The sequence below is a fragment of the Bufo bufo genome, chromosome 1, assembly GCF_905171765.1.
Source record: "Bufo bufo chromosome 1, aBufBuf1.1, whole genome shotgun sequence".
Taxonomy (NCBI): Eukaryota; Metazoa; Chordata; class Amphibia; order Anura; family Bufonidae; genus Bufo; species Bufo bufo.
In genome coordinates, this window is record NC_053389.1 from 679,737,628 (window position 1) to 679,764,202 (window position 26,575).

The 26,575-nt window shown below is 47.5% G+C and overlaps 1 protein-coding gene across 7 annotated transcripts in view; it reads right to left on the reverse strand.

Annotated features, from left to right (window-relative positions):
• PRC1 (protein regulator of cytokinesis 1) overlaps positions 1–20,356 on the reverse strand; it is a 39,062-nt gene extending 18,706 nt beyond the window's left edge. For all 7 annotated transcript variants that reach the window (XM_040414121.1, XM_040414122.1, XM_040414118.1 and 4 more), the window contains exons 1-6: positions 20,238–20,356; positions 10,647–10,779; positions 4,559–4,681; positions 893–1,126; positions 626–796; positions 11–166 (exon numbers count right to left, since the gene is read on the reverse strand). In XM_040414121.1, the coding sequence (XP_040270055.1) occupies positions 11–166; positions 626–796; positions 893–1,126; positions 4,559–4,681; positions 10,647–10,779; positions 20,238–20,248 (828 nt within the window). In that variant the 5' untranslated portion in view covers positions 20,249–20,356. The remainder of the gene's footprint in view (positions 1–10; positions 167–625; positions 797–892; positions 1,127–4,558; positions 4,682–10,646; positions 10,780–20,237) is intronic.
• Between the last annotated feature and the right edge of the window lie 6,219 nt (positions 20,357–26,575).

Below are 26,575 nucleotides of genomic sequence, written 5' to 3' on the forward strand. Positions count from 1 at the left end.
GTATTCCTACCGCTTTTATGGTTTTTCCTTTTGATCCAGTCTGGTCCATATGAACTGCAAAAGCCTCCCTCTCCTCTTCAGGTACTTGAAGTCTATCCCACAGTTCACGAATTTTGGCCCGCAGTTCTTCACATAATGACTTATTCTGTGTGATCTGTTCCTCAAACTGCAAATAAGACATTGTTACCATGAAACACTGCCGCATAAAACAAACAAACAAAAAAACAGAAGCAACCAAAAAAGCAAAGAGCACTTCATGGGGCTATAGATCTGCACAATATAATGTATGGCTGATACCAGTTGTGTGACACGCACAGCTCCTAATACACATGTATAAAACAGTGGGTCCTGCAGAGCCTGGAGATCGCTGGAAGTCCTAATCCAGCAGAAATATGCCAGGAGGTCAACCGAGGAAAATTCTGAACTGTTCTCCCCAAATATTGCGGTGTATGCACCACATGTTTCTGGACATGAAGTTTAATTAATCACTAAACTGTAACACATTTTTGGGGCATCGGAGAGCCCCTTTATACAAAAGACTGTAATCACGAGGTGTACGTTATTTGGGAAGTGCACTCCAGAACCCTTTTCTGGTTACCTCCTGAATAAAAGAATAGGCTCTGACCTGAAAAAGGAGCTGATGTAAAGCTGCAAGATTATCTTTCGACAGACAGAAAGCCTCTTCTTCCTCACACACCACATCCCTCTCGAAACTTGTGTCAGGTAAGCGGTCCAGTTCTTCCATGCAAAGAATTATCAGTTTCTTGGTCTTTACAAATTCTGCTTCACGGAGATCCTATGGTTAAAATAACTGTGTAAGAACACAACCCTCCAGGAAACACTGCAGGCAAGATTTTAAAGCGAAAATACTTGTAGAAATATCTGAATGAACCTTTTCTGCAGAAAGTGCAGCCAAATGCCTCCTATAGTGATCCAGCTCGTCCAGACTTGGAACACGCTGGGCATCAATGTGGAAAGGAGGGGTGCACAGGATGTCACACAGGTCCTGATCCCGCTGTATTAACAGTTTGAGCTCCTGCATCCTTTCCTTCTTCTGTTTCTTTATGACTTCCACTCGAGTACGCAAGTCCTTCTCCACCTGCAAGATAGTGCTGCCCTCATCTTCCTGAAAAATAAAGAGAACCTGTCACAACCAAATGCAGTGTATGTTATAGAGCAGGAGGAGCTGAGCAGATTGAGGTGTAGTTTTATGGGAAAAGAATTAGTAAATCTGGTAATTTATACATCTGCTATTGATGACTTCATTGTTCACAGGGAAGGTGTTATCATTAGATGTCCTGTTGGGTTTGGCTGACATACCAACCAACCATCTAATGTGTATGGGGCCTCCTAACCCTCTGGCAACAGATGTCAGCATGCTATGTGGCAGCAGCTCCTTCCTATTGAAAACATATGCATGTGTATTGGAGGTTGGGAGAAATAGCTATTGGCTAACAGTTATCTAATGTGTATGGCCAGCCTTATAGTTTGGTTGTCACATATCCTACATAGAGATAAAAATGTGGCGAGTCCCAGACAAGTGTGTTTGAGGTTAAAGGATAACTGTCATATATTTTATTTTATTTGCTAGTTTATTAGAGCTAGGCATGTATACCTGAGTTAGTCTGTCAAGGATTGTCAAAAGATCTGTAATTGCCTTATAAATACAGCTTTCATTAATGTCTCCTGTCCCTTTCCACTGGTCTCTTAAAAGACCGTTGCTAGGGCTTCTCTGTCCTCCTTTTAGTATAAACAGTCGGGCGGTCCTTCACACTGCATTGGGCTTCAGAGTGAAGGAGGCATGTCTCTCAGTAATCCAATCTGATTGACTGGCAGGGAGCTGGTGGCTACAGCAAGTGTGTATAGGAAGTGAGGGAAAGCAGTTCTGGCCTCAGAGAACTGGCAGAGGAGCCATCTTGAGAAGATCCTCATAATATAAGGCTACTTTCACACTAGCGTTCAGAGAGGATCCGTCTGGTGTCTGCACAGGCGGATCCTCTCCTATAATGCAGACTTGGGATCCGTTCAGAACGGATCGGTCTGCATTATAGATTAGAAAAAATTCTAAGTCTGAAAGTTGTTCAGACGGATCCGTCCTGACTTTACATTGAAAGTCAATGGGGGACGGATCAGTTTGAAAATTGAGCCATATTGTGTCAACTTCAAACGGATCCGTCCCCATTGACTTACATTGTAAGTCTGGACGGATCCGTTTGCCTCCGCACGGCCAGGCGGACACCCGCGCTGCAAGCAGCGTTCGGGTGTCCGCCTGCTGAGCGGAGCGGAGGCTGAACGCTGCCAGACTGATGCATTCTGAGCGGATCCGCATCCACTCAGAATGCATTGGGGAAGTACGGATGTGTTCGGGGCCGCTTGTGAGACCCTTCAAACGGAGCTCACAAGCGGAGCCCCGACGCTAGTGTGAAAGTAGCCTAAGATTCAAAACAAGCCATAACTAAGGGGAAAACTCAAGGAAAACTGTGGTATGTGAAGAAACTAAAGATTGCTTTATGCATAATGCTGCTGCAGCAGTAACATATGCTGAAATTGATTTTTTTATGAAAATATGACAGTTACCCTTTAAGTTATCTCATGACTATAGCTATGACAGAAGACTGCTCAGTAAGTACAGAAGAGAATGACTGAGTGACATTGGCCATAGACTGGCACAGAAAGCGTGAAAAGATTAGACAGTGAAGCGTGGTACAGGTGAACACTACTGGTCTCCATAGTCACTATTTTACTAGGTGTATGCTGCCACCAATCTTGTTTCCAGTTCAAGTCATACTCAAAAGTCATGTCATATTAGCGACTGAGAAAGTGGTGAGAAATATGGGTGGGGCTTAGCCTCCTGCCACCCCCCTAACCCCCCCCCCCCCCCTTAGCATAGATTTGAATTTCTGGACTGTAATTTATAAAGGGGTTGTGCAGTGCTTACATATGGAGGACCTATGCTCAGGATAGGTCATCATTATTAGATCGGCGGGAGTCCTTGCCGCCGATCAGCTGTCTGAAGATGTCCTCTTCACCGTTAAAGTGATTGTCTCACCAAGCGAGTTTGAGCCACCCTCGGTCCTTCCAGTGTGCCCTTTCATGCTGGATGTGGGCGTTTAAATAATACGTTTAATCATCCAATGAGAAGCAGGCCCTGAATCACGTAACCCATGTACGTGCGCGCTCCCGACAAGGCATCTTTTCAGCCTGTGCTATATGGCATCCTTGGCTGACTGGAACAGATCGCGACACCCCCTTACACATTTTTCTGTGCCCTGGCTTCTCCCCTCTCAGTGCTGGCAGGCGAGATGCAGTAAATCCGGCCACTCGGCTATTTCTGTATGCCACCATAGGAATGAATAGGGTTTGCACTCCCCATTCATTCCTATGGGAAAGTCGAAAATAGCCGAGCGTGCCGCTCGGCTATTTCCATCAGCCCCATACAAGTGGTTGGAGGGCGGCCGTGCATGCGCCCTCCTTTACTGCTGGCTCCAGAGCTGTCAGGAGCTAGTGAGCATGGTAGCTATACGTGCTGACTCCCGACAGATACCAAACACAAAGAATGTGGCACAGAGCCTGCGCGGCCACGCTGTTAGGCCTCATGCACATGACCGTTGTTGTGTTCCGTTCCGCAAAATGGGGTTCCGTTGTTCCGTGATCCGTTTTTGTTTCCGTGTGTCTTCCTTTATTTTTGGAGGATCACCAGACATGAAGGAAAGTAAAAAAAAAAATTTAAGACAGGTTTGCCATGCAAATGATAGGAAAAAAACGGACGCAGATGACAATCTTCTGTGCCTCCGCGTTTTTTCACGGTCCCATTGACTTGAATGGGTCCGGGAACCGTTTTCCGTGAAAAAAAATAGGACAGGTTATATTTTTTTTGACGGACTGGAACCACGGACGCGGATGGCAAACGGTGCATTAGCCGAGTTTTCAACGGACCCATTGAAAGTCAATGGGTCCACGGAAAATCACGAAAAACGGAACAACGGACACAGAATAAAACAACGGTCGTGTGCATGAGGCCTAAGTGATACAGCGGTTGCCGGTTCCCCTTGGCAACAAGCAAAAATAAGAGCAGAAATCTTCATACATCAAGCAAGGGATGCATTACAGAACATAGAAGGTATTTACAAAAATTATCATAGCAATGTTATTGTTATATTTACAACCCCTTTAACCTACTCACCGTCTACATCATAGCGGCAGCACTGTGAAAAGGAGGTGTAACTACATTGCGCCCCCGCTATGATGTAGATGGCAAGCAGGCTAACAGTGAAGAGGAAGCAGCGCATGCTTGAGCGACGCGGCCTCTTCAACTAATCAGCGAGGGGGGCCTGTGCCAATTGGATAATGATGACCTATCCTGAGTATAGATCATCAATAAGTAAAGCACTGCATAACCCCTTTAAGATGCCTGTGTCTCTTAATAAATTTGGACCATTGTCTGCTGACAGAACTTCTATTAAGACTGGCATTTGTAAAACCAGTTTTAGCATATCTGCCCCTTTAAGGTTTTAGAAACAGTATAATACAACAGGCTTGTAGAGCATTATACACTCACCTCAAATGGTGGAATATGCAGCTCCTCACAAAGAGTATTCAATTCTTTGCGGAAGATATCAATGTTCTTAAGAAGACGATCTTTCAAGTTTTCCTCCTCTTCGATCATTTGCATCATTAGAACCTGATACACAGAAGTAATATAAAACCATCAAATAAACATTTAAACTACAATCTGAAGTTAGTGCAGTAGCTAACACTTGTTTAACGCAGAGATCATTGCCATTTTCTGTTACATGACCGTTACAAATAAATAAATATTATAATACTATAAAAAAAAAAGGAAAGGTCCCCCCCCCCCCCCCTTAAATTGCTTAAGAATTACAAACTGCGTCTAGTTTGGCTATGAGATGTAATAGTTTTTTTATGCGGTCAAGCAGGGTCTGCACCCTGAGGACGCTGGTTACGGCAAAACATGTCGGGGGAGCTCGATCTTAAAATAGAAGCGTTGTTTAGTTTATAGGATCAGAGAGACGTACTGCAGACGCCCCGGGATACTGATCTAGGCAGGGGGAAGATGTAACATCGCTGAAAAGATAGCTTGAAGAAGGGATAGAAATTGAAAGGAAAGTGTATGTGTATGTATATATATATATATCACTGAGAAGTACCATAAAATAGTTAACAGAAGAGATGAAGCAGGGATTAGAAAAGGGAAGAGAAATTTAGAGTGGCAAGTTAGTGGCCAAAGAATATAGAAAAAGATAACAAAGAAACACAAACCACAAACTTCCCATCTGCAACTACAGGGAGGGTATGAATGTGAATACCCCTCTGTATGAAGTTTGCAGACCCTGCTTGACCACATAAAAAACTATTACATCTCACAGCCAAACAAGACGTAGTTTGCAATTTTTAAGCAATTTGGACGGGGGGGTTCTTTCATAGATTTTTTTTTTATGTTACTAGGATAATTAATAAAAGTTATATTTTAAAAATAGTAAAAAAGCCCATAAACAGAATTTATATAGCCTAAGGCTATTGAATCTCACATGTTCATATGTGCCCGCATTGCTGAGAAAAATGAGGTTTTACTATATGCAAATGAGCCTCTAGGAGCAACAGCGGTCTTGCCATTACACCTAGAGGCTCAGCTCTCTCTGCAACAGCCGTGCCTTCTGTGCTTTCATTGAATTTAGGGCCAGGTGTTTTCACTGTCTAGTCCTGTCAAAGTGCATAGCCTCTAGGAGTAACGGCAACGCCCCCATTGCTTTTAGATGCTCATTTGCATATAAAAAGCTTCATTTTTCTCAGCAATGCAGGCACATATGAACATGGGACCAACACCGATGACTTCAGCTGCCAAGTGCACATGTAACAGGTCAGCCGGTGTCATAGGTACAAATCTGCTGACAGATGTCCTTAAGGGTCCATTCACACGTCCGCAATTCTGTTCTGCATTTTGCGGAACGGAATTGCGGACTCATTCATTTCTATGGGGCCGCGCGTTGTGCTGCCCGGATCCGGAAATGCGGACCTGCACTTCTGGGTCCACAATTCCGATCCCGAAAAAAAATAGAACATGTCCTATTCTTGTCCGCAATTGCGGACAAGATTAGGCATTTTCTATCAAGTGCCGGCGATGTGTGGTCCGCAAAATGCGGAACGCACATTGCTGGTGTCTGTGTTTTGCGGATCCACAAAACACACACTGATGTGTGAAAGGACCCTTGATGCGGTAGTAATCACAAAATCCAGTACTAGCTCAGATACTCCACCTGTTGAACAGATTAATGTGGTAATAGCTACAGCATTCAGTGTTTGTGCAAATACTCCACTGGTTTAAAGGGAACCTGTCACCTGGATTTTGGGTATAGAGCTGAGGACATGGGTTGCTAGATGGCCGCTAGCACATCCGCAATACCCAGTCCCCATAGCTCTGTGTGCTTTTATTGTGTATAAAAACCGATTTGATACATATGCAAATTAACCTGAGATGAGTTAGAGCTTGAAAATATGACTCTTCTCTGGTCACACAAGTAAGATATGACTCTTATGTTAATTTGCATATGTATCAAATTGTTTTTTTTTTACACAATAAAAGCACACAGAGCTATGGGGACTGGGTATAGCGGATGTGCTAGTGGCCATCTAGCAACCCATGTCCACAGCTTTATACCCAAAATCCCGATGACAGGTTCCCTTTAAAGGGGGTCTACAGTAGTCGTTAAAATACTCTAACCTCCTCATGTTTGGGGTGACAGGTGGTTTGTGACCACCTCTAATCCCAAAATAAAAGTCTTGAGCAGACCTGCCTCCTATGGACACTAAGCAAAAACCGATGAGCTCAGTGTCTGCAGGAGGGGTATAGCAGAAAGGAGGAGCTACTACTTTTCTCGCTCATATCATTGGGGGACACAGGACCGTGGGTATAGCTTGCTGCTGCCACTAGGAGGCGACACTAGGCTGAAAGCTGTTAGCTCCTCCCTGCAGGCTATACCCCCTCCAGCCTGGAGAGAGCATATCAGTTTTTAGCTTAGTGTCGTAGGAGGCAGACCTCCCTGCTTTGCAGGGTGGCGTTTTTCTTTTTTCTGTACGTGTTCCCTCCGTTACCGCTCCTACCTCGGATCCTACGCAGAATCAGGATGGAGGGCATTCAGACGCTTCTGATCGCCCCAGACTGGCCTCGTCGAGCTTGGTACTCAGAGCTCATTCTTCTTCTGGGAGACGTGCCGTGGCCCCTTCCACTCAGGCCCGACCTGCTCTCACAGGGCCCAGTCTTCCACCAGGGTTTAAATACGCTACGTTTAACGGCATGGCTATTGAAACCTTCCTGTTGAAGCAAAGAGGTTTCTCCGATGCGGTTGTTCGCACGATGATTAGGGCTAGGAAGCCCTCCTCCGCCAAGATCTATTATCGGACGTGGAAATCTTTCCTCAAATTCTGTGAGGACAGGGATCTTCCTCCCAGGCAGTTTTCCCTCCCTACGGTGCTGGCTTTCCTTCAGGCGGGTTTAGAGCTGGGACTAGCTCTGAGTTCGCTGAAAGGTCAGGTTTCTGCTCTTTCCATTTTTTTCCAGCGTACACTGGCGGTGTTGGGTCCGGTCAAGACTTTCATACAGGGAGTGGCTCACACCGCAGTCCCTTATCGGCCACCGTTGCATTCCTGGGACCTGAATCTGGTGCTGGTAGCGCTCCAGTCCGAGCCATTTGAACCTCTGCGTTCAGTCTCCCTTCGCATGCTTTCATGGAAGGTTGCATTTCTGGTTGCAATTACCTCCATCCGGCGGGTGTCGGAACTGGCGGCTCTCTCGTCCAAAGAGCCATTCTTGGTGTTTCATCAAGACAAGGTAGTACTCCGGACAGTGCCGTCCTTCCTGCCGAAGGTGGTGTCGGCGTTTCATGTTAATGAGGACATTGTTCTGCCCTCTTTTTGCCCTGAGCCTTCTCATCCTAGGGAGGTGGCTCTCCACCGTCTGGATGTGGTACGGGCCTTGCGGATCTACCTGGCAGTGGTGGCCCCTTTTAGACGTACGGACTCCCTGTTCGTAATCTCGGAAGGTCCTCGTAAAGGTTTGGCAGCCTTGAAGGTGACGATTGCTCGGTGGATTAGATCGGCCATTGCAGAAGCCTACCGCTCTAAGGGCAAGGTTCCTCCTCCCGGTATCACGGCTCACTCTACCAGGGTGGTCGGGGCTTCTTGGGCTCACCTTCACCACGCTTCGGCGTCTCAATTGTGTAAGGCAGCGACTTGGTCCTCTTTACACACCTTCACGAAATTTTACCGAGTGCATTCTTTCGCCTCGGCGGATGCTGCTCTTGGCCGCAGAGTTTTGCAGGCCGCAGTGTAGTGTCTTACCGGAGGGAGTTGGTTTTGATCTGGGCCAGTGGTTGTTTCCCGCCCCGGGGACTGCTTTAGGACGTCCCACGGTCCTGTGTCCCCCAATGATATGAGCGAGAAAACAAGATTTTTGTGAACTCACCTGTAAAATCTCTTTCTCGCTTTATTCATTGGGGGACACAGCACCCACCCATTTTTTCTTTTATTATGAGGCTAGTGGGTCCGAGTTGCCGGTTGGGGCTGGTGTCCGGTTTGGTTTTTTTGTTGGGCAGTGGTCCTTACTGGTTGTGTTTTGTTTCGGTACTGTTTCTCCTACTGCTGAAGCACAAACTGATATGCTCTCTCCAGGCTGGAGGGGGTATAGCCTGCAGGGGAGGAGCTAACAGCTTTCAGCCTAGTGTCGCCTTCTAGTGGCAGCAGCAAGCTATACCCACGGTGCTGTGTCCCCCAATGAATAAAGCGAGAAAGATTTTACAGGTGAGTTCACAAAAATCTCGTTTTTTTTGGCTTAGTGTTGCCACCTAGTGGCAGCAGCAATAACGCATGGTCTTCTGTGTTTCCCAATGATATGAGCGAGAAACCATAATCACCAAACTCCTCTTATACTTACATCTGCTTTAGGCTGGGTTCACACGGGCGTTACGGGAAAATGTGCGGGTGCGTGGCGGGAACACCCGCGATTTTTCCGCGCGAGTGCAAAACATTTTAATGCGTTTTGCACTCGCGTGAGAAAAATCGCGCGTGTTTGGTACCCGAACTTCTTCACAGAAGTTGGGGCTTGGGATCGGTGTTCTGTAGATTATAAGGGAAAATAATAGCATTCTGAATACAGAATGCATAGTAAAACAGCGCTGGAGGGGTTAAAAAATAAAAAAATAATTAACTCACCTTAGGCTACTTTCACACTAGCGTTTGGAGCGGATCCGTCTGATGTTTCACCAGACGGACCCGCTCCTATAATGCAGACGTTCGCATCCGTTCAGAACGGATCCGTCTGCATTATAACTTAGAAAATTTTCTAAGTATGAAAGTAGCCTGAGCGGATCCGTTCAGACTTTACATTGAAAGTCAATGGGGAACGGATCCGCTTGAAGATTGAGCCATATGGTGTCATCTTCAAGCGGATCCGTCCCCATTGACTTCCATTATAAGTCTGGACGGATCCGCTCGCCTCCGCACGGCCAGGCGGACACCCGAACGCTGCAAGCAGCGTTCAGGTGTCCGCTCACTGAGCGGAGCGGAGGCTGAGCGCTGGTAGGCGGATGCATTCTCAGTGGATCCGCCTCCACTGAGAATGCATCAGGGCTGGACGGCTGCGTTCAGTGCCGCTTGTGAGCCCCTTCAAACGGAGCTCACGAGCGGACACCTGAACGCAGGTGTGAAAGTAGCCTTAGTCCACTTGATCGCGTAGCCCGGCATCTCCTTCTGTCTCCTTTGTTGAACAGGACCTGTGGTGAGCATTAAATACAGGAACAGGACCTTTGATGACGTCACTCCGGTTATCACATGATCCATCACCATGGTAAAAGATCATGCGACGTACCATGTGATGACCGGAGCGACGTCATCAAAGGTCCTGTTCCTGTAATTAATGCTCACCACAGGCCCTATTCAACAAAGGAGACAGAAGGAGATGCCGGCTACGCGATCAAGTGGACTAAGGGGAGTTAATTTTATTTATTTTTTTAATCCCTCCAGCGATGTTTTACAATGCATTTTGTATGCAGAATGCTATTATTTTCCCTTATAACCATGTTATAAGGGAAAATAATAATGATCGGGTCTCCATCTTGATCGTCTCCTAGCAACCGTGCGTGAAAAATCGCACCGCATCCGCACTTGCTTGCATTCACTTCTATGGTGCCTGCGTTGCGTGAAAAAACGCAGAATATAGAGCATGCTGCGATTTTCACGCAACGCACAAGTGATGCGTGAAAATCACCGCCCATGTGCACAGCCCCATAGAAATTAATGGGTCGGTATTCAGTGCGGGTGCAATGCGTTCACCTCACGCATCGCATCCGCACGGAATACTCGCCCGTGTGAAAGGGGCCTTAGGGCTTCTGTTTTAGGCAGAGCGATGTGCATGGAGCTTGTAAAAAGTCACACGGAGCCCCCCCAAACCTTGTACTGCGGAGCCGCAAGTACACATTGTCCTGCCGTATGAAACTATTCTACAGAGGTATTCTCCCCTAGAAATAATGCTTCCAGAGGAGAGCGCCTCCATATTACAACATTTTTCTGTGCGACTCTGGAAATACAAACATGCAAGTATTTTCCCTTAATGAAAAAAGTAAGAGAGAACTTACATGTACATGTCTCTTGACTGTATCTGTCCTTTGCAGTCTCTGGTCTTCTGGTATTCCAATTTCTTCCCAGATATCTCGAAGACGACCTAATGCAGAATTGAAGCAGGCCACTGACTCCGCGGCAATCGCCTCGCTAAAACACACAAGGGACAAGAAGAACACATTGGGATATTAAGACATAAAAAATTGCTGGTCAACTACACAAAGGGCAGACGGGATCCATAATCAGCAGCGCTCTGACAGGATCCATAATCAGCTATGTGACTAGTGGGTTTAGCGTGTACACCAGGAAAGCTCCTGACATACATGTTATCTGCATCCACAGGGTTATGTTACTCAAACAGAGGGAAGAAAGTGTCTTCTGCCCCTGTCTGGCTGGTATTTGTTGAACAATGGAGGACATAAGAAGATATTGTGCACGTGAAACACGTCTCTGCTGCTCCGCTGTACATGAGCACATGAAAGAGGAATGTAACGGCTGCAATGAGATATAATAAGCACTCGCTGCCCCACCCGCAGACGGGCAAGATGAGATCACTCCAAACGCTCTCACGCCGTCTGGGGAGGGTTTGTATTCAGTTTACACATGAACCAACCAACCCCAAGGTCTAAACATGCACAGCCCAAGACATTAATAAGGTGTGAAGTCCTATCAAAGTCCTGGGTTCCTCATGTGCTCACCTCTGCTAACCAAACCCTGAGACGGCTTCTTCTGTCCAGAATATCCTGCCATAAGATTTCTGTAAGGGCTCAGGAACACATCCGTTTTTGCGGTCCTCAAATCTCGAATCCACGAAACACGTATACCGGCAGTGTGCATTCCGCATTTTGCGGAACGAAAGGGCCGGCCCCTAATAGAACAGTAAAGTCCTATCCATGTCCGTAATGTGGACTATAACAGGACGTTCTATTTTTTTTGTGGAACAGCCATGTGGACATATGGACACGGATTGCACACCGAGTCATTCCCATTGTTTGTAGCCCCATTGAAGTGAATGGTTCCGCATACGGGCCGCAAAAAACGGAACGGATATGGCAAAAAAATATGTTAGTGTGTATGAGCCCTAATAAAACAGTCCTATACTTGTCCATAAAACGGTGCTGCGGAACCGACATACGGATGCGTCCATCTTTTGCGGCCCCATTGAAGCGAATGGGACCAAAAATACGTTCATGTGCATGAGCCTGAAAGCTGCATCCTCTGTCCTACAGCAGGTTGGGCTATTAAGGGGCACAATAACAACCCTGACTCATTAGCCAGATCTGAGTTATGGAAGACCACCAGCATAAACCCACTGATCTAACGGGTGCCCCATAATGCCTTGGTGAACATCTGCATAATGAATGTCATAGGAGCAGAGAAATGGAAGTCAAGCTGTGAAGGACCCGTCATACAGCGGACACCAACGCAGAGGTGAACAGCGGCTAAGGCTATGTTCACATCAGCGTTCAGACTTTCCGTTCTTCCGTTAAAAGAGCAGGAGAACGGAAAGGACGGATTCGGCTCATAACTGAGCCGAGCGGAGCCTACGGACCTAATAGACCCCCATAGACTATAATGGGGTCCGTTAGGTTTCCGCTCAGAAGATAATTTTGGAGCGGAGACAAAAGTCCTGCATGCATTTGTCTCCACTCCAAAATCATCCTCTGAGCGGAAACCTTACGGACCCCATTATAGTCTATGGGGGTCTATTAGGTCCGTAGGCTCTGCTCGGCTCAGTTATGAGCCGAATCCGTCCTTTCTGTTCTCCTGCTCCTATAACGGAGCAGGAGAACGGAAAGGCTGAACGCAGATGTGAACAGCAGCTAAGGCAGATAACCACTACCACTAACATCAAGATATCAACCTGCAGTGCTAAAGTCCCCAGCAGTCCTGAAAATGAAGGGGCCGCAGGGTTCCTCCAGTGTCTTCTCACAGCAGCCCCCCCCGGACCACTGCACAGCTATAGCCAAGGAGAAAAGAGGGATCCACGGAGGATGGGAGTTCTGGACGTCACCATACAGGTAACATGCACACAGCAATTATACATTCTACACAAAGTCACCATTTCTGGTTACATAGAACCACAGAGAAGGCAAAAAGCAGATGTCCACCTCCCTTCTTCACAAAGTGCCCTAATAAAATGAGACTTAAAAATTTTATTAAAACAAACTCAAAAGGCCCTTTAATATGAATGGACGCACCCTAAGGCCTCCTGCACACGGCCGTTTTTTTTCCCCCGTTTACTGGTTGTTTTTTGTGTTCCGTATACCAAACCATTCATTTCAATGGTTCCGCAAAAAAAACGGAATGTACTCCGTATGCATTCCGTTTCCGTATTTCCGTTCCGTTTTAACATAGAACATGTCCTATTATTGCCCGCAAATCACGTTCCGTGGCTCTATTCAAGTCAATGGGTCCGCAAAAAAAACAGAACACATACGGAAATGCATCCGTATGTCTTCCGTTTTGTTTTTTGCTGAACCATCTATTGAAAATGTTATGCCCAGCCCAATTTTATCTATGTAATTACTGTATACTGTATATGCCATACGGAAAAATGGAACGGAAAAACGGAACAAAAACACAACGGAAACAAAAAACGGAACAACGGATCTGTGAAAAACGGACCGCAAAACACTGAAAAAGCCATACGGTCGTGTGCAATAGGCCTAAAACAGTTTTAGGGCTCGTTCACACGAACGTGTGAAGCCTGTGCTGTGGACCGCAAATTGCGCTTCACAATGCACGGGCACTGTCCGTGGGGCAGGCGCATGGGGATCGCAGACCCATTCACTTGAATGGGTCCGCGATCCTTCCGTTCTATCTTTTTGTGGTGCGGAAGCACGGTACGGAACCCCAGAAGGCACTCCGTAGTGCTTCCGTTCTTCCATTCCGCATCTCCGGACCCATTAAAATGAACAGCAATGCAATACAGCAACGGGCATCACACTTTTTTTTTTTTTTACACTATGGAAGAACCCAACCTTTTCCTCCCTCAGGCCTTATTTTACTTTGGCGCCAGAGGCTCTGTTCAGGGCCTAACTTGCAGATGGCTCTTTAAAATACCAGTAAGATACAATTTTTGCTCCCAAACATGACCCTTTATATTTACTGGGTTTTGTTCAATTCAGCCATGTGCCCAATCCGGCATTTCTATTGTTCTGCTCTTTAGTGGTGTAGAACCACGGATATCACAACTCTGATGAGATCGCAGCCTTAGGCTCCATTCACACGTCCGCAAAATGGGTCCGCATCCTTTCCGCAATTTTGCGGAAAGTGTGCGGACCCATTCATTCTCTATGGGGACGGAATGGATGCGGACAGCACACAGTGTGCTGTCTGCAGCCGCAATTGCGGAGCGCGCCCCCGATTTTGGGTACGCAGCTCCGCAAAAAGATAGAGCATGTCCTATTCTTGTCCGCAGCTTGCGGACAAGAATAGGCATTTCAATGGGGGTGACGGGCTGGTGTGTTGCGGACCCGCAATTTGCGGGTCCGCAACACATCACGGACGTGTGAATAGAGCCTAAGGCTACATGCACACAACCGTATGTGTTTTGCGGTCCACAAAAAAAAATAAAAACTGATGACATCCGTATGCCACCCGTTTTTTTGGGCGGATCCATTGTAACAATGCCTAAAACAGACAAGAATAGGACATCGTGTGCGGCCCGCATTTTTTGCGGACCCGTTAAAATTATGTGCATGAGGCCTATGTTCACTTGAATGTGTGTGACGGCCTCATATTCATGTGAACGGGGCTTGCAGAAAGCCATGCAAACGCTGCTGAAACTGCACAACTATTTCAGTAACACGTGTGAAAGAGACAGCTCCTGCCGCCTTCAGGGGAACCATGACTGAAAAACACCCTTAGGATTTGTCCACATGTCTGTCCCTCACATTTGTAGTTTGACAGGCCACGGATTTGACTACAGATTTAGCCCCATTCACCATCCCCTGCTGTTTCTGTGGCATTCAGGTCAACTTTTTCTACAAAGTGGATTCCACATCTGTAGAACACATGAACTACCACACAAATCGGCACTAAAGTCCACATGTGTCATGAGATCGGTGAGACTGGTAACACGTGGTTTGATCTGACATGTTTTCCGTTTGGATCAAATGACGTCTGTCGTTTCGGGCGATTGCCACACCTTCTTTCCCCAGGTGTGGCTATTAGGGTCATTTTACCTTCTCTATTTATGGTTGTTTCTCCCACTATGCTGTGCGGTTTATAGCGGCTGTTGGAGTTGTGGATTGCTGGTGTGTGGATTTCAACTGAGTTCCTGGTGCTGCCATAGCCTCTTGAAGTTAAGTGTTTTCTTTCCCTTTTGTATTTTGTTTGGGTTATTTTGTATGTTGCATTTCCCTGTCATTTGTATTAGGCTGGGTCCACACGAGCGTGTCCGAATTAGGTCCGGATGCGTCCCGGTGTATAGCGGCAAACCCGCGCGAGTAGGAATGCAATTGCAGTCAGTTTTGACTGCGATTGCGTTCAGATGTTCAGTTTTTATCGTGCGGGTGCAATGTGTTTTGCACGCGGCGTGATAAAAAACCGACTGTGGTACCCAGACCCGAACTTCTTCACAGAAGTTCAGGTTTGGGTTCGGTGTTGTGTAGATGTTATTACTTTCCCTTATAACATGGTTATAAGGGGAAATAATAGCATTCTGAAATCAGAATGCTTAGTAGGTGATCAATTGAGGGTTAAAAAAATAAATAAAAATTAAATCACCTTCTCCTCTTGTTCGCGTAGTTCCCGGTCTCCTCTTTACTTCTTTAATGATGAGCTGTGGGCTAAAGGACCTGTGGTGACGTCAGATCACATGCTCCAATCACATGGTCCATCACTGTGGTGATAGACCATGTGATTGGAGCATGTGATCTGACGTCACCACAGGTCCTTTAGCCCACAGCTCATCATTAAAGAAGTAAAGAGGAGACCGGGAACTACGCGAACAAGAGGAGAAGGTGAGTTAATTTTTTTTTTTTTAACCCTCAATTGATCACCTACTAAGCATTCTGTATTCAGAATGCTATTATTTTCCCTTATAACCATGTTATAAGGGAAAATAATATAGTGAATAGACTGTCACCTAGCAACCATGCGTGAAAATCGCACCGCATCCGCACTTGCTTGCGATTTTCACGCAACCCCATTCACTTTTATGGGGCCTGCGTTGCGTGAAAAACGCAGAATATAGAGCATGCTGCGATTGTCACGCAACGCACAAGTGATGCGTGAAAATCACCGCTCATCTGAACAGCCCCATTGAAATGAATGGGTCGGGATTCAGTGCGGGTGCTATGCGTTCACCTACCGCATTGTACTCGCCCGTGTGAACGCAGCCTTAAAGAGGACCTTTCACCTATTCTTACTCTATGAACTAAGTATACAGCCATGTGGAGCGGCGCCCGGGGATCTCACTGCACTTACTATTATCCCTGGGCGCCGCTCCGTTCTCCTGCTATGCCCTCCGGTATCTCCGTTCCCTAAGTTATGGTAGGCGGAGTCTGCCCTAGCGCTGGCCAATCGCATTGCAGAGCTCACAGCCTGGGAGAAAATAACCTCACAGGCTGTGAGCTCTGCGCTGCGATTGGCCAGCGCTAGGGCAGACTCCGCCTACCATAACTTAGGGACTGGTATCTCCGCCTACTATAACTTAGTGAGCGGAGATACCGGAGGGCATAGCGGCAGAACGGAGCGGCGCCCGGGGATAATAGTAAGTGCAGTGAGATCCCCGGGCGCCGCTCCACATGGCTGTATACTTAGTTCATAGGGTAAGAATAGGTGAAAGGTCCTCTTTAAGGCCTGAGGGGAGACTCCTGTTCGTCCTTCCTTTTGGAGGAACAGGTTGTCTTAGTCCTGACATTAGTACCAGGGTCCTATAGGGTGAGTTAGGACATTAGGTATTCCTGTGTATGAAGTCACCTACCTCTGGGGTCTGTTCATAATGGTAGGTGGTCAGGGTTTTACTAGGAGGTGTCCATCTCCTTTCCCTAGTTCCCAGGCCTTATTCCCTCATCCCTTTCCCTCCCACACCTAAACATGACAACATGATTCCACTATGTGTACACGCCATTAAAGGGGTTGTCTTGCCATATATATTGATGACCTAATTGGCACCCACTGATCAGCTGATTTAAAAAGGGGGCAGCGCTCCATGCAAGCACTGCTTCCTCTTCATTACACTGATCGTCTGCAGTGTAACGACCGGTACTGACTCCATTCACTTGAATAGCACGAGAACTTGTAATAACACTACGCCACCGCTCCACAGGAGACGATGCGTAGAGTAATGACCATGAAGTAGCGATTACATGGAGCGCTGCCTCCTCTTCACACAGCTGATCGGCAGGGGTGCCAAGTGTTGGACCCCCGCCAATTAGAAATTAACGGAAGGACATATATGGGTGTGATATATATGGAAGGACAACCCCCAGTTTTATGCTGCTGTATCTGAGGGGAGCCTGAGCAAAACGCTGGGCCACCTGAATTGTTGTTCTTCTACAATCCGTATAGAACAGCTCCAGTGTGTGCGGAGTGCTGGAGTCCACACCAGGAGACGCCATTACTCCTGACCCCGTACTGGACAGGAAGGGAAGCAGTACACCTGCACACAGGATGCCAGCTGCTGGAGGGGTCATGGGCACACACAGAAGATGGGCGAGTGTATTGGCTCCTGGAAATAACTGCGGCTGGAGACTGGGCGACGTTCACCCGGCTACAGAGGAAAAGTACAATACAAGAGGTTCTGCCTCCATAGTGACAGCATATCCCTGGAACGTGTCGTCAGGCACTGATCATACAATGAAGGGGCTGGAGCACTAAGCTCTGTGGCTCCTTCACAGCATCGCTCCCCACCACCGGCTGTGACACAGCTCATTCACTTACACTCTAGTGTGAGGATAAACATATAGGAACAACGCTGCAAAGTACATGTGTTAATATTTACCTAGGAAACTAAATTCCTGAGCATTAATGGCCGCCACCTACTGACTAGCAAATCCTCTAGAACTACAACTCCCCACAGAGCACAAGAGCCGAGCACGTCTTCTCTCTCCTGTACACTGTCTGCTTACATCAGTGACGATCGCTCAATATTCTTCTGTCCCAGACAAATCGGCCCCGTCCACATGAGCGAGTTTTCTGCGCAGGTGCAATGCGTGACGTGAACGCATAGCACCCGCACTGAATCCTGACCCATTCATTTCAATGGGTCTGTGTACATGAGTGGGTTTTTTTCACACATCAGTTCTGCGTTGCGTGAAAAACGCAGCATGTTCTATATTCTGGGTTTTTCACGCAGCCCTGGCCCCATAGAAGTGAATGGGGCTACAGTGAAAAACACATTGCATCCGCAAGCAAGTGCAGATACATACAATGCACTGGGACCTCTGGGACCCGCACCTACAATGAGAACGTAGCAGGGAAATGCACGCGCAGCCGTCCTCCATTCACTTCTATGGGAGCAGCGCTTGGTGGTGGATGGACCCCGGGAAATCCGGGGTCCTCCAGCCACAGCTTTCCCCGCTGCGTTCTCCTTGTAGGTGCGGGTCCCAGAGGTGGTATGCCCATATTGTCTGGCTCTGAGATGGGAATACCCCTTTAAATAACTGCAAATGTCATAAAACATAAAAGAAGCACTGCCGACCCCCAGCAATTCAGCACTGGGACGGTGATGGTCCTCTTGGTCTTTGCTTACACATGGCCAGTATGGGCGCTGGGCAGTGATACCAGTAAAGTACAAGTGACAGCGGTGGCCACTGATTGGCTGAAGGAGTCACACACTGGCCGCTTGTAACCAAAGACTGGGGACCACTGCAGCGTCTGCTCGGATTCACTGGGGGAAAGAAGAGGAGAAAAGCTTCCTAGCCATTTCCAGCAGTCACACAGAGGTGAGAGGTGTGCGTGCTTCACCTTCACTCATTTCAGGAGGCCCCTGTCTCGTGATCAGTGGGGTCCCAACAGTTCTGTGGATAGGGGATGACTTGAAATAACCAGAACATCCCTTTGTAGAGAATCTGAACCCCCTTTTTTTGCGGAACCGCGAAAAAAAAAAATCTGTATGCCACCCGGATATTATTTTTTTTTGGCTCCATTGTAACAGATTTAATGCCTAAAACAGACAAGAATAGGACATGTTCTATTTTCTTTGTGGGACTACAGAACGGACATACTGATGTGGACGCACATTTTTTGCAGACCCATTGAAATGAATGGGTCCGCATCCTATCGGCAAAAAAAATAATGGAACGGAAACAAACAACGTTCGTGTGCATGAGGCCTAACACAGAGATAACACCTCCCCGTGTACAGTTATCAATGACTTTCCGTGTCCGTTCCATTTTTTTTTTTTTTTTGCGGAGCGTATACGGAAGCATTCATTTCAATGGGTCCACAAAAATAAATCCGTGTGCATTCCGTTTCCATATTTCCGTTCTGCAAAAAAATAGAACATGTCCTATTATTGCCTGCATTACGGACAAGGATAGTACTGTTCTATTAAGGGCCAGCTGTTCCGTTACGCAAAATATGGAAAGCACACGGACGTCATCCGTATTTTTTGCGGATCCGTCTTCTGCGGACCGCAAAATACATACGGTCGTGTGAACAAGCCCTTACACAGAGAATGCTACCAATCACTGATAACACCTGCCCCATGTACAACTATCAATGACTGACAGCTATCTATGTATACACACTTACACAGAAAATGCTATCAATCACTGATAACACCTGCCCCGTGTACAACTATCAGTGACTGACAGCTATGTATACACACTTACACAGAGAATGCTATCAGTGATAACACCTCCCCCGTGTACAACTATCAGTGACTGACAGCTATCTATGTATACACACTTACACAGAGAATGCCATCACTGATATCACCTCCCCCGTGTACAGCTATCAGTGACTGACAGCTATCTATGTATACACACTTACACAGAGAATGCTATCAGTGATAACACCTCCCCCGTGTACAGCTATCAGTGACTGACAGATATAAATGTATAAATTACAAGTTTTACTAACTCTTTTCCCAGAAAACACACATCTACCAATCTGCTCCTCCTGCTGTATAACACACTGTATTTGGGGGGACAGATCATCTGTAATTCCCTGTAGAAGTTGCTGGCCCCCTCACATGCACATGACAGCAGACATCTGATAGTCTCCACCAGCACTACATCATTTGCACACAATACACACATCTAGCTCTGCTGCGTCTTGCATTACAACAAAGGCCTCTTTGATAGAAACTGAGTGGAAAGTTTCGGAGGAGTGGCACAGTGCCAGCCATATACAGCCTGCACCAGGAGGCTGGCAGTCCATGCTGGGCCTTGTAGTTCTACATTTCAACAACAGATTGTATGCAAAGCAAATATTTACCAAAAGGGGTATAAATGGGGGCACCAAACCCCACGCGCCATGACAGATAGCACACTAGCCCCGGCACCCTCTATGCAGCATCTGATGGCTGTGCTTCATGTGCAGGTCTCACACCCTCCAATAAACCGCACAGTCAGTACACAGCCTTACCGGACATTGGCCGGCCCGGCATCCAATGGGTTACAGCAATTAATGCCCTAATTATCGCTCACCTTCTTCTCATGATGGCGGCGGCCGCTCCGCTCCCTTCGTTGGATATCTGGCTCTCCGCTGCCGCTGCAGCAACCGTTTCCGCTCCTCAGCCGCACTAACTTTTCAAATTTGCCTCGAGAACACATCTCCCCGCATAGCGATTGGCTGGTAGTGATGACGTCACGCATTACCAAGGTAACGGCCGGAATGACAGCTTCAAAGCTAATCCACGCCTCAAATAGGAATGAGGGACTGCGCATGCGTGATCAGGTGGCTGCCGATTCAAATCCTCGGTCTGGCGAGAATACCAACCCGTGGGACTGGGCTGACCTTGTCCCTGCAGAGGACTGCGCATCACGTGACCTGTGCTTACAGTGATGGGAATGTCTCCGGGAGCATTCACATCTACCTGATAGCAACAAAATACCTGCAAAAACCGCATGTTTCTTTTTAGGATGTAATGCGTTTTAAAAACCTCAGCAGCCTCTAGCCATTGCAGGTTTCTTGTCTGATTTCCACCTTTGTCTTTGACGGGGCTCGCCTTGCTGTTCTGAAGATCCCTGTGGAGGTAAGATAGTTTTCTCTGTACTGGAACAGACTGTAAGCTCTTCTGCTCAGTTCCCACCGGATGTGTTCCCAAACCTTCCTGTTCAGCTGTATAAGGGCTCATTCAGACGCAAACTGCGGAACCGCAAAACATGAATAGCGACCGTGTGCGTTCTGCACTTTGCAGACCACACATGGCCGGCACTATGATAGAAATGCCCATTCTTGTCTGCGATTGCTCTATCTTTTTTGCGGGGCCTCGGAAAGGAACTACGCGGCCCCATTGAAATGAAGGGATCGGCACCTGTTCTACAAAATTGCAGAATGGATACAGCCCGAGAAATACGGACGTGTGAATGGACCCTAATGCCGGTGAACATGAAGACTCCAAACGAAACCGACTAGTAGGAACCCAAGCGTTAGAGCCCGCATGGAGTCAGAGCGCAGTAGACATGGCAGCATTTTGGGAACAACAGAGCGGTAACTCCAGGAGACACGATCATTCCTCCACCAAGTCTGAAGACGCTGGGGCTTTCAAAAAAGCAAGGATAGCCCCCTTAGTATTCCCATCACTAGGATATGCTGTCACTGACAGATAAGTGTGCGTCCCACCTCTGGGTCTCTGGCTCCAGAACTGGGCCCCCACAGAGCACCCATGACCACCCTCTGTTCACCGCTATGGGAGTTCCGAAACTAGCCCAGCGCTGGTGCAGATATTTCCAGCAGTCCCATTGCAGTGAATGGAGAGGTGGCAGTGCTTGCGCGGTATGCTCAACATTCACGGCAATGGGAGTCTCAAAAAAACAGCAGAGTGAGCGCTCAGCTGTTTCTATGAGTCCCATAGCGGAGAATAGAGGGCCAGCTGCGTATGCACGGCCGCCTCTCCAAGCATCGCTTGAAGCGATAGCGCTAGGCTAGCTTTGGAAATTCCCCAGCAGTGAACGGAGGGTGATCGTGTAGGTGTACCTGCGCTCCCTGCACTTCGGGGGCCTGTTCTGGACACAGGAGCAGTTCCCTAGCGATATGCCCTCAACGTCCCAGATAAAAATACCCCTTTAAAGAGGACCTTTCACTACTGTAGAAACTAAAAACTAACTATATCAGTGGGCAGAGTGGTGCCCAGGGGTCCCCCTGCACTTACTAGTATGTCTGGGTGCCGCTCCGTTCGCCCGGTATAGGCTCCGGGAGTCCCAGGCTATGAGCTGTGCGCTGCGATTGGCCAGCGCTGCAGCAAGGGACACGCCTCATACAAGAAATCAGTCAGAGGGAGCGCAGACACCGGAGCCTATACCGGGCGAACGGAGCGGCGCCCAGACATACTAGTAAGTGCAGGGGGACCCCTGGGCGCCGCTCTGCCCACTGATATAGTTCGTTTTTAGTTTCTACAGTAGTGAAAGGTCCTCTTTAAGAAAAGAAAAATTGGTGTTTGAGTTAGGGATCGACCGATATTGATTTTTTTAGGACAGATACAGATACCGATAATTTGTGAACGTTCATGCCGATAGCTTATTCGGGGAATTTTCATTTTAAAAAAAAAAAAATCCTACACAAATCTGCTGAAAATGTAATATGTTTATTGTTAGCGTGTATTTTTTTTTTTTGTAATTTTTTATACTTAATATTTTGGTGTTTTTTTTTTTTGTTTTTTTTTTACTTTTAGCCCCCTTAGGGACTAGAACCTGCGCCACCAATGATTAATACTGGGGGGCTTTGGGGGGGGGGGGTGCAGGAGGCGGGAGCTGGCTGCAGAATCACATAGCCGGCTCCCGACCTCTATGAGCGGTAGCTGCGATCCGCGGCACCTGAGGGGTTAACTACCGCAGATCGCAGCTACAGCTCATAGAGGCCGGGAGCCGGCTATGTGATTCTGCAGTCAGCTCCCGCCTCCTGTATATGAATGAATGAGAGATTTCTCTTCATTGGTGGCGCAGTGACCACAGCCCCTCCCCTCCTCTTGTCCTCCTTCCTCTCATTGGTGGCAGCACAGGGGGAAAGAGACACTGCTTCCTTCTCCCCTGTGCTGCTGAGGGAACACAGAGAGCACTGACAGCAGCGCAATCTGTGTTCCTGTCACGAGGGTGTCAAGAACCACGCCTGACTCCGTTATACCCGGGGTCAGGAAGTCGCAGCGGGTGGCTGCGCGCTCTATGTAGAAACATAGTGCTGTTTCTTTATGGTAGCTTTCTGGGTTTGCCTTGCAACCCTTTTTGGCTCACTCAGGGATCCGTAGCTCCTTCTTCTCAGCTGTTTCTTGTCCAGCACTCCCAACCTCCTTATATTCCCCTCTCCCACCTTCTCTGGTTGCCAGATATAGAGCTTCCTGCCTGGACTTCTATACTGACCCACTGGAGCTGTGTAACTGTGTTCCCTGGTTGTTGTTCCAGAGTGTTACCCTCCGGATCCCTGTTGGGCCTTGGTGGTCTGCTGTTGTCGCCCACCTGGGATTATATGTTTGTCTGTATTGTCTGTCCTCTCCTTGGTGTTTTCCTCTTAGTGTCAGTGGTGCAGACTAGTGATCCCACCGCTCCGTTCACTACATAGGGCTCATCTTAGGGAAAGCCAGGGTTTAGGCACGTGATCGGCGTACGGGTGAGGAACCCGTCTAGGGACGTCAGGGCAGTCAGGTGCCAGACGCAAGGTGAGTCAGGGGTCACCACCTTTCCCTCTCCCTTGGACAGGGCCTTCCCATTTCCCTCCCTTTGCGTGACGCCGGTCATTACAGTTCCCAATAGGTTATCAGAATATCGGCAAAATAGATGCCGATACCGATAACGGTCAAAATACTGAATATCGGCAGATAATATCGGTAAAACCGATAATCGGTCGATCCCTAGTTTAAGTGGCAGGCAGCGTGTGATACAGGAGGAGCTGAGCAGATTTATATATAGTTTTATGAGAAAAGATTCAGTATAACCTGTAATTTATACATTTATAGCCCTGCTCATTCTGGGCTTTGAGGTCCAGGAGGCGGTCCTATCAGTGACTGACAGCTATCTGTGTATACACAGTCATAGAGGGAAGGTCCTATCAGTGACTGACAGCTATCTGTATACACAGTCATAGAGGGAAGGTCCTATCAGTGACTGACAGCTATCTCTGTATACACAGTCATAGAGGGAAGGTCCTATCAGTGACTAACAGCTCTCTCTGTATACACAGTCATAGAGGGAAGGTCCTATCAGTGACTGACAGCTCTCTCTGTATACATAGTCATAGAGGGAAGGTCCTAGCAGTGACTGACAGCTATCTCTGTATACACAGTCATAGAGGGAAGGTCCTATCTGTGATTGACAGCTATCTCTGTATACACAGTCATAGAGGGAAGGTCCTATCAGTGACTGACAGCTATCTCTGTATACACAGTCATAGAGGGAAGGTCCTAGCAGTGACTGACAGCTATCTCTGTATACACAGTCATAGAGGGAAGGTCCTAGCAGTGACTGACAGCTATCTCTGTATACACAGTCATAGAGGGAAGGTCCTAGCAGTGACTGACAGCTATCTCTGTATACACAGTCATAGAGGGAAGGTCCTATCAGTGACTGACAGCTATCTCTGTATACACAGTCATAGAAGGAAGGATGTCAATCACTGATAGGACCGTCTCCTGGACTTCAAAGCCGAGAGAGCAGGAATATTAATGAATCTTTTCCCATAAAACTATACATTAATCTGCTCAGCTCCTCCTGCTCTATAACATGCGGCCTGCAGCTTACACTGCATTTTCAGAGTGACAGGTTCCCTTGAAGCCACTTTCTCACTATCAGTATTTTGCACCAGTATTTAAAAGCCAAAACCAGGACTGGAACTTACAGATAAAAGTTACAATGGAAAGATTTGTGCCTCCTCTATTTTGGCTTACAGTGGTCTTAGGCTGGATTCACACACCTTGTGTGGTTCATGTTTTTGTCTGGCGTAAGGACACACTGGACAGATATCCACTGTAAATGGCTGATAGATGTGTCCTGCCTTTGGCTTCCATTTGTAGATGTTTTTAGCATGACCTAAATGAATCTGCTAAGCTGATGATGGAAACATGTGGTGAACATATTGGTTTTACATGGGGGCCAGAGAGGTCTGGGACAATACCGTGCCGCCTGGAAGAAGTCAGTTCACAGAATAAAATCATAAATGCACAGTAAGGCCTCTTGCATAAACACGACGTATGTATCCCAAAAAACAGAACTGCAAAAAATACGGATGACATCCGTGTGCATTCCATATTTTGCGGAATGAAACAGCTGGCCCCTAATAGAACAGTCCTATCCTTGTCCGTAATGCGGACAATAATAGGATATGTTCTATTCTTTTGCAGAACGGAAACAGAATGCACACGGAGTAAATTCCATTATATATATTTTTTTGCGGACCCATTGAAATGAATGGTTCCGTATACAATCCGCAAATAAAAAACGGAACGGAAACGGAATAAAAATACGTTTGTGTGCCTAAGACGCTGTAAATATAGTAAAACAGCCTGCTGGTTAGCCAGGACTGTTCAGATTAAAGGGGTTATCCCATCATAATGATCACTGTTAAATCGGTTAATGATTTGACAGTGATCATTTTTGAAAATATATTTGATTAACAAATTCCCACCGTTTAGGATAAAATTCATCCCCACTTACCTCATTATTGTCATTCGGTCTCCCCTGGTTATGGCCAATGCTCTTCTCCGGAATCCCGGTGGCCGCGCTTGCGCAGAAGACTCCTTCTTTTCTCCCGGCCGGGCCGCTCGCTGTCCTGAACGCGCACATCGCCGGCTCTGTACTATACTGTCCAGGAATAAGTCACCATCGCGCATGCGCGGCGGCGTGATCGTTCAGTCCAGCGCGCGGCCCGGCTGGGAGAAGACTTCAATCAAGATGAAGCCCGCCCCCAGCCAGAATCCAGGAAGTTAACGGCGCGCTGGCAGCAGGTAAGTATGAAAATGCAAAGTGGGATAACCCCTTTAAGGTTATGACTTCCATCACAGCTCCACTATTAACAAATTTTTAGCAGCAAGAATAATTTATTCTTCCTCGTTTTGATAGCAACAATAAAGTAAAAAATACAAAGCCTTTCATCAGCAGGTAGATTTCAGCAAATGGATTTCCTTCTGTCAGATACATGGACTTGAAATTAAAGATGGATTCTGCCGCGCGGTAGGACAAAAAATACTGGTCAATTAATCAAATGGACAATTCTCTCACACTGTGCATGTACTGTGCCATAGAAAGGAAAGGGTTTTCTTTTGTAGACGATCCTGTCCCTTGTTCTTAACCTCTTCAGGACACATGACGTACCGATACGGCATGTTGTCCCGGTACTTAAGGACACGACGTACCGATACGTCATGTATAGTTCTGATCACTGGCGGGCGGTGATCTGAACTCGGTGCCTGCTCAAATCATTGAGCAGGCAGCTTGGCTAAATGCGCCGGGGGGGTCCTGTGACCCCACCCATGTCGGCGATCGCAGCAAACCGCACGTCAATTCAGACCTGCGGTTTGCTGCGTTTCCGGGTTATTCGGATCTCTGGGGACCCGATAACCCGGAACAGGATGGTGATTGGTGGTATATTATCACACCACCTATCACCATCCTTAGATCCTGAGTGGTGATGGTGACATCACCTCTCAGGATCGCCCTCATTGGCCGGCTGCAGGGGCGGGAGGTTCAAATGACCACAGCGCTCCTCTCCTCCTCCTTTTGTGTCCGGGAGCCGAGGAGAGAGGAGCGCTGCACGTCGGATCGCCGCAAGGATCATCAGAGCCAGCACCCCAACAACTCCATCTGTGCCCCAGCACCCAGGTAATTAGGGAAAGGCTAGG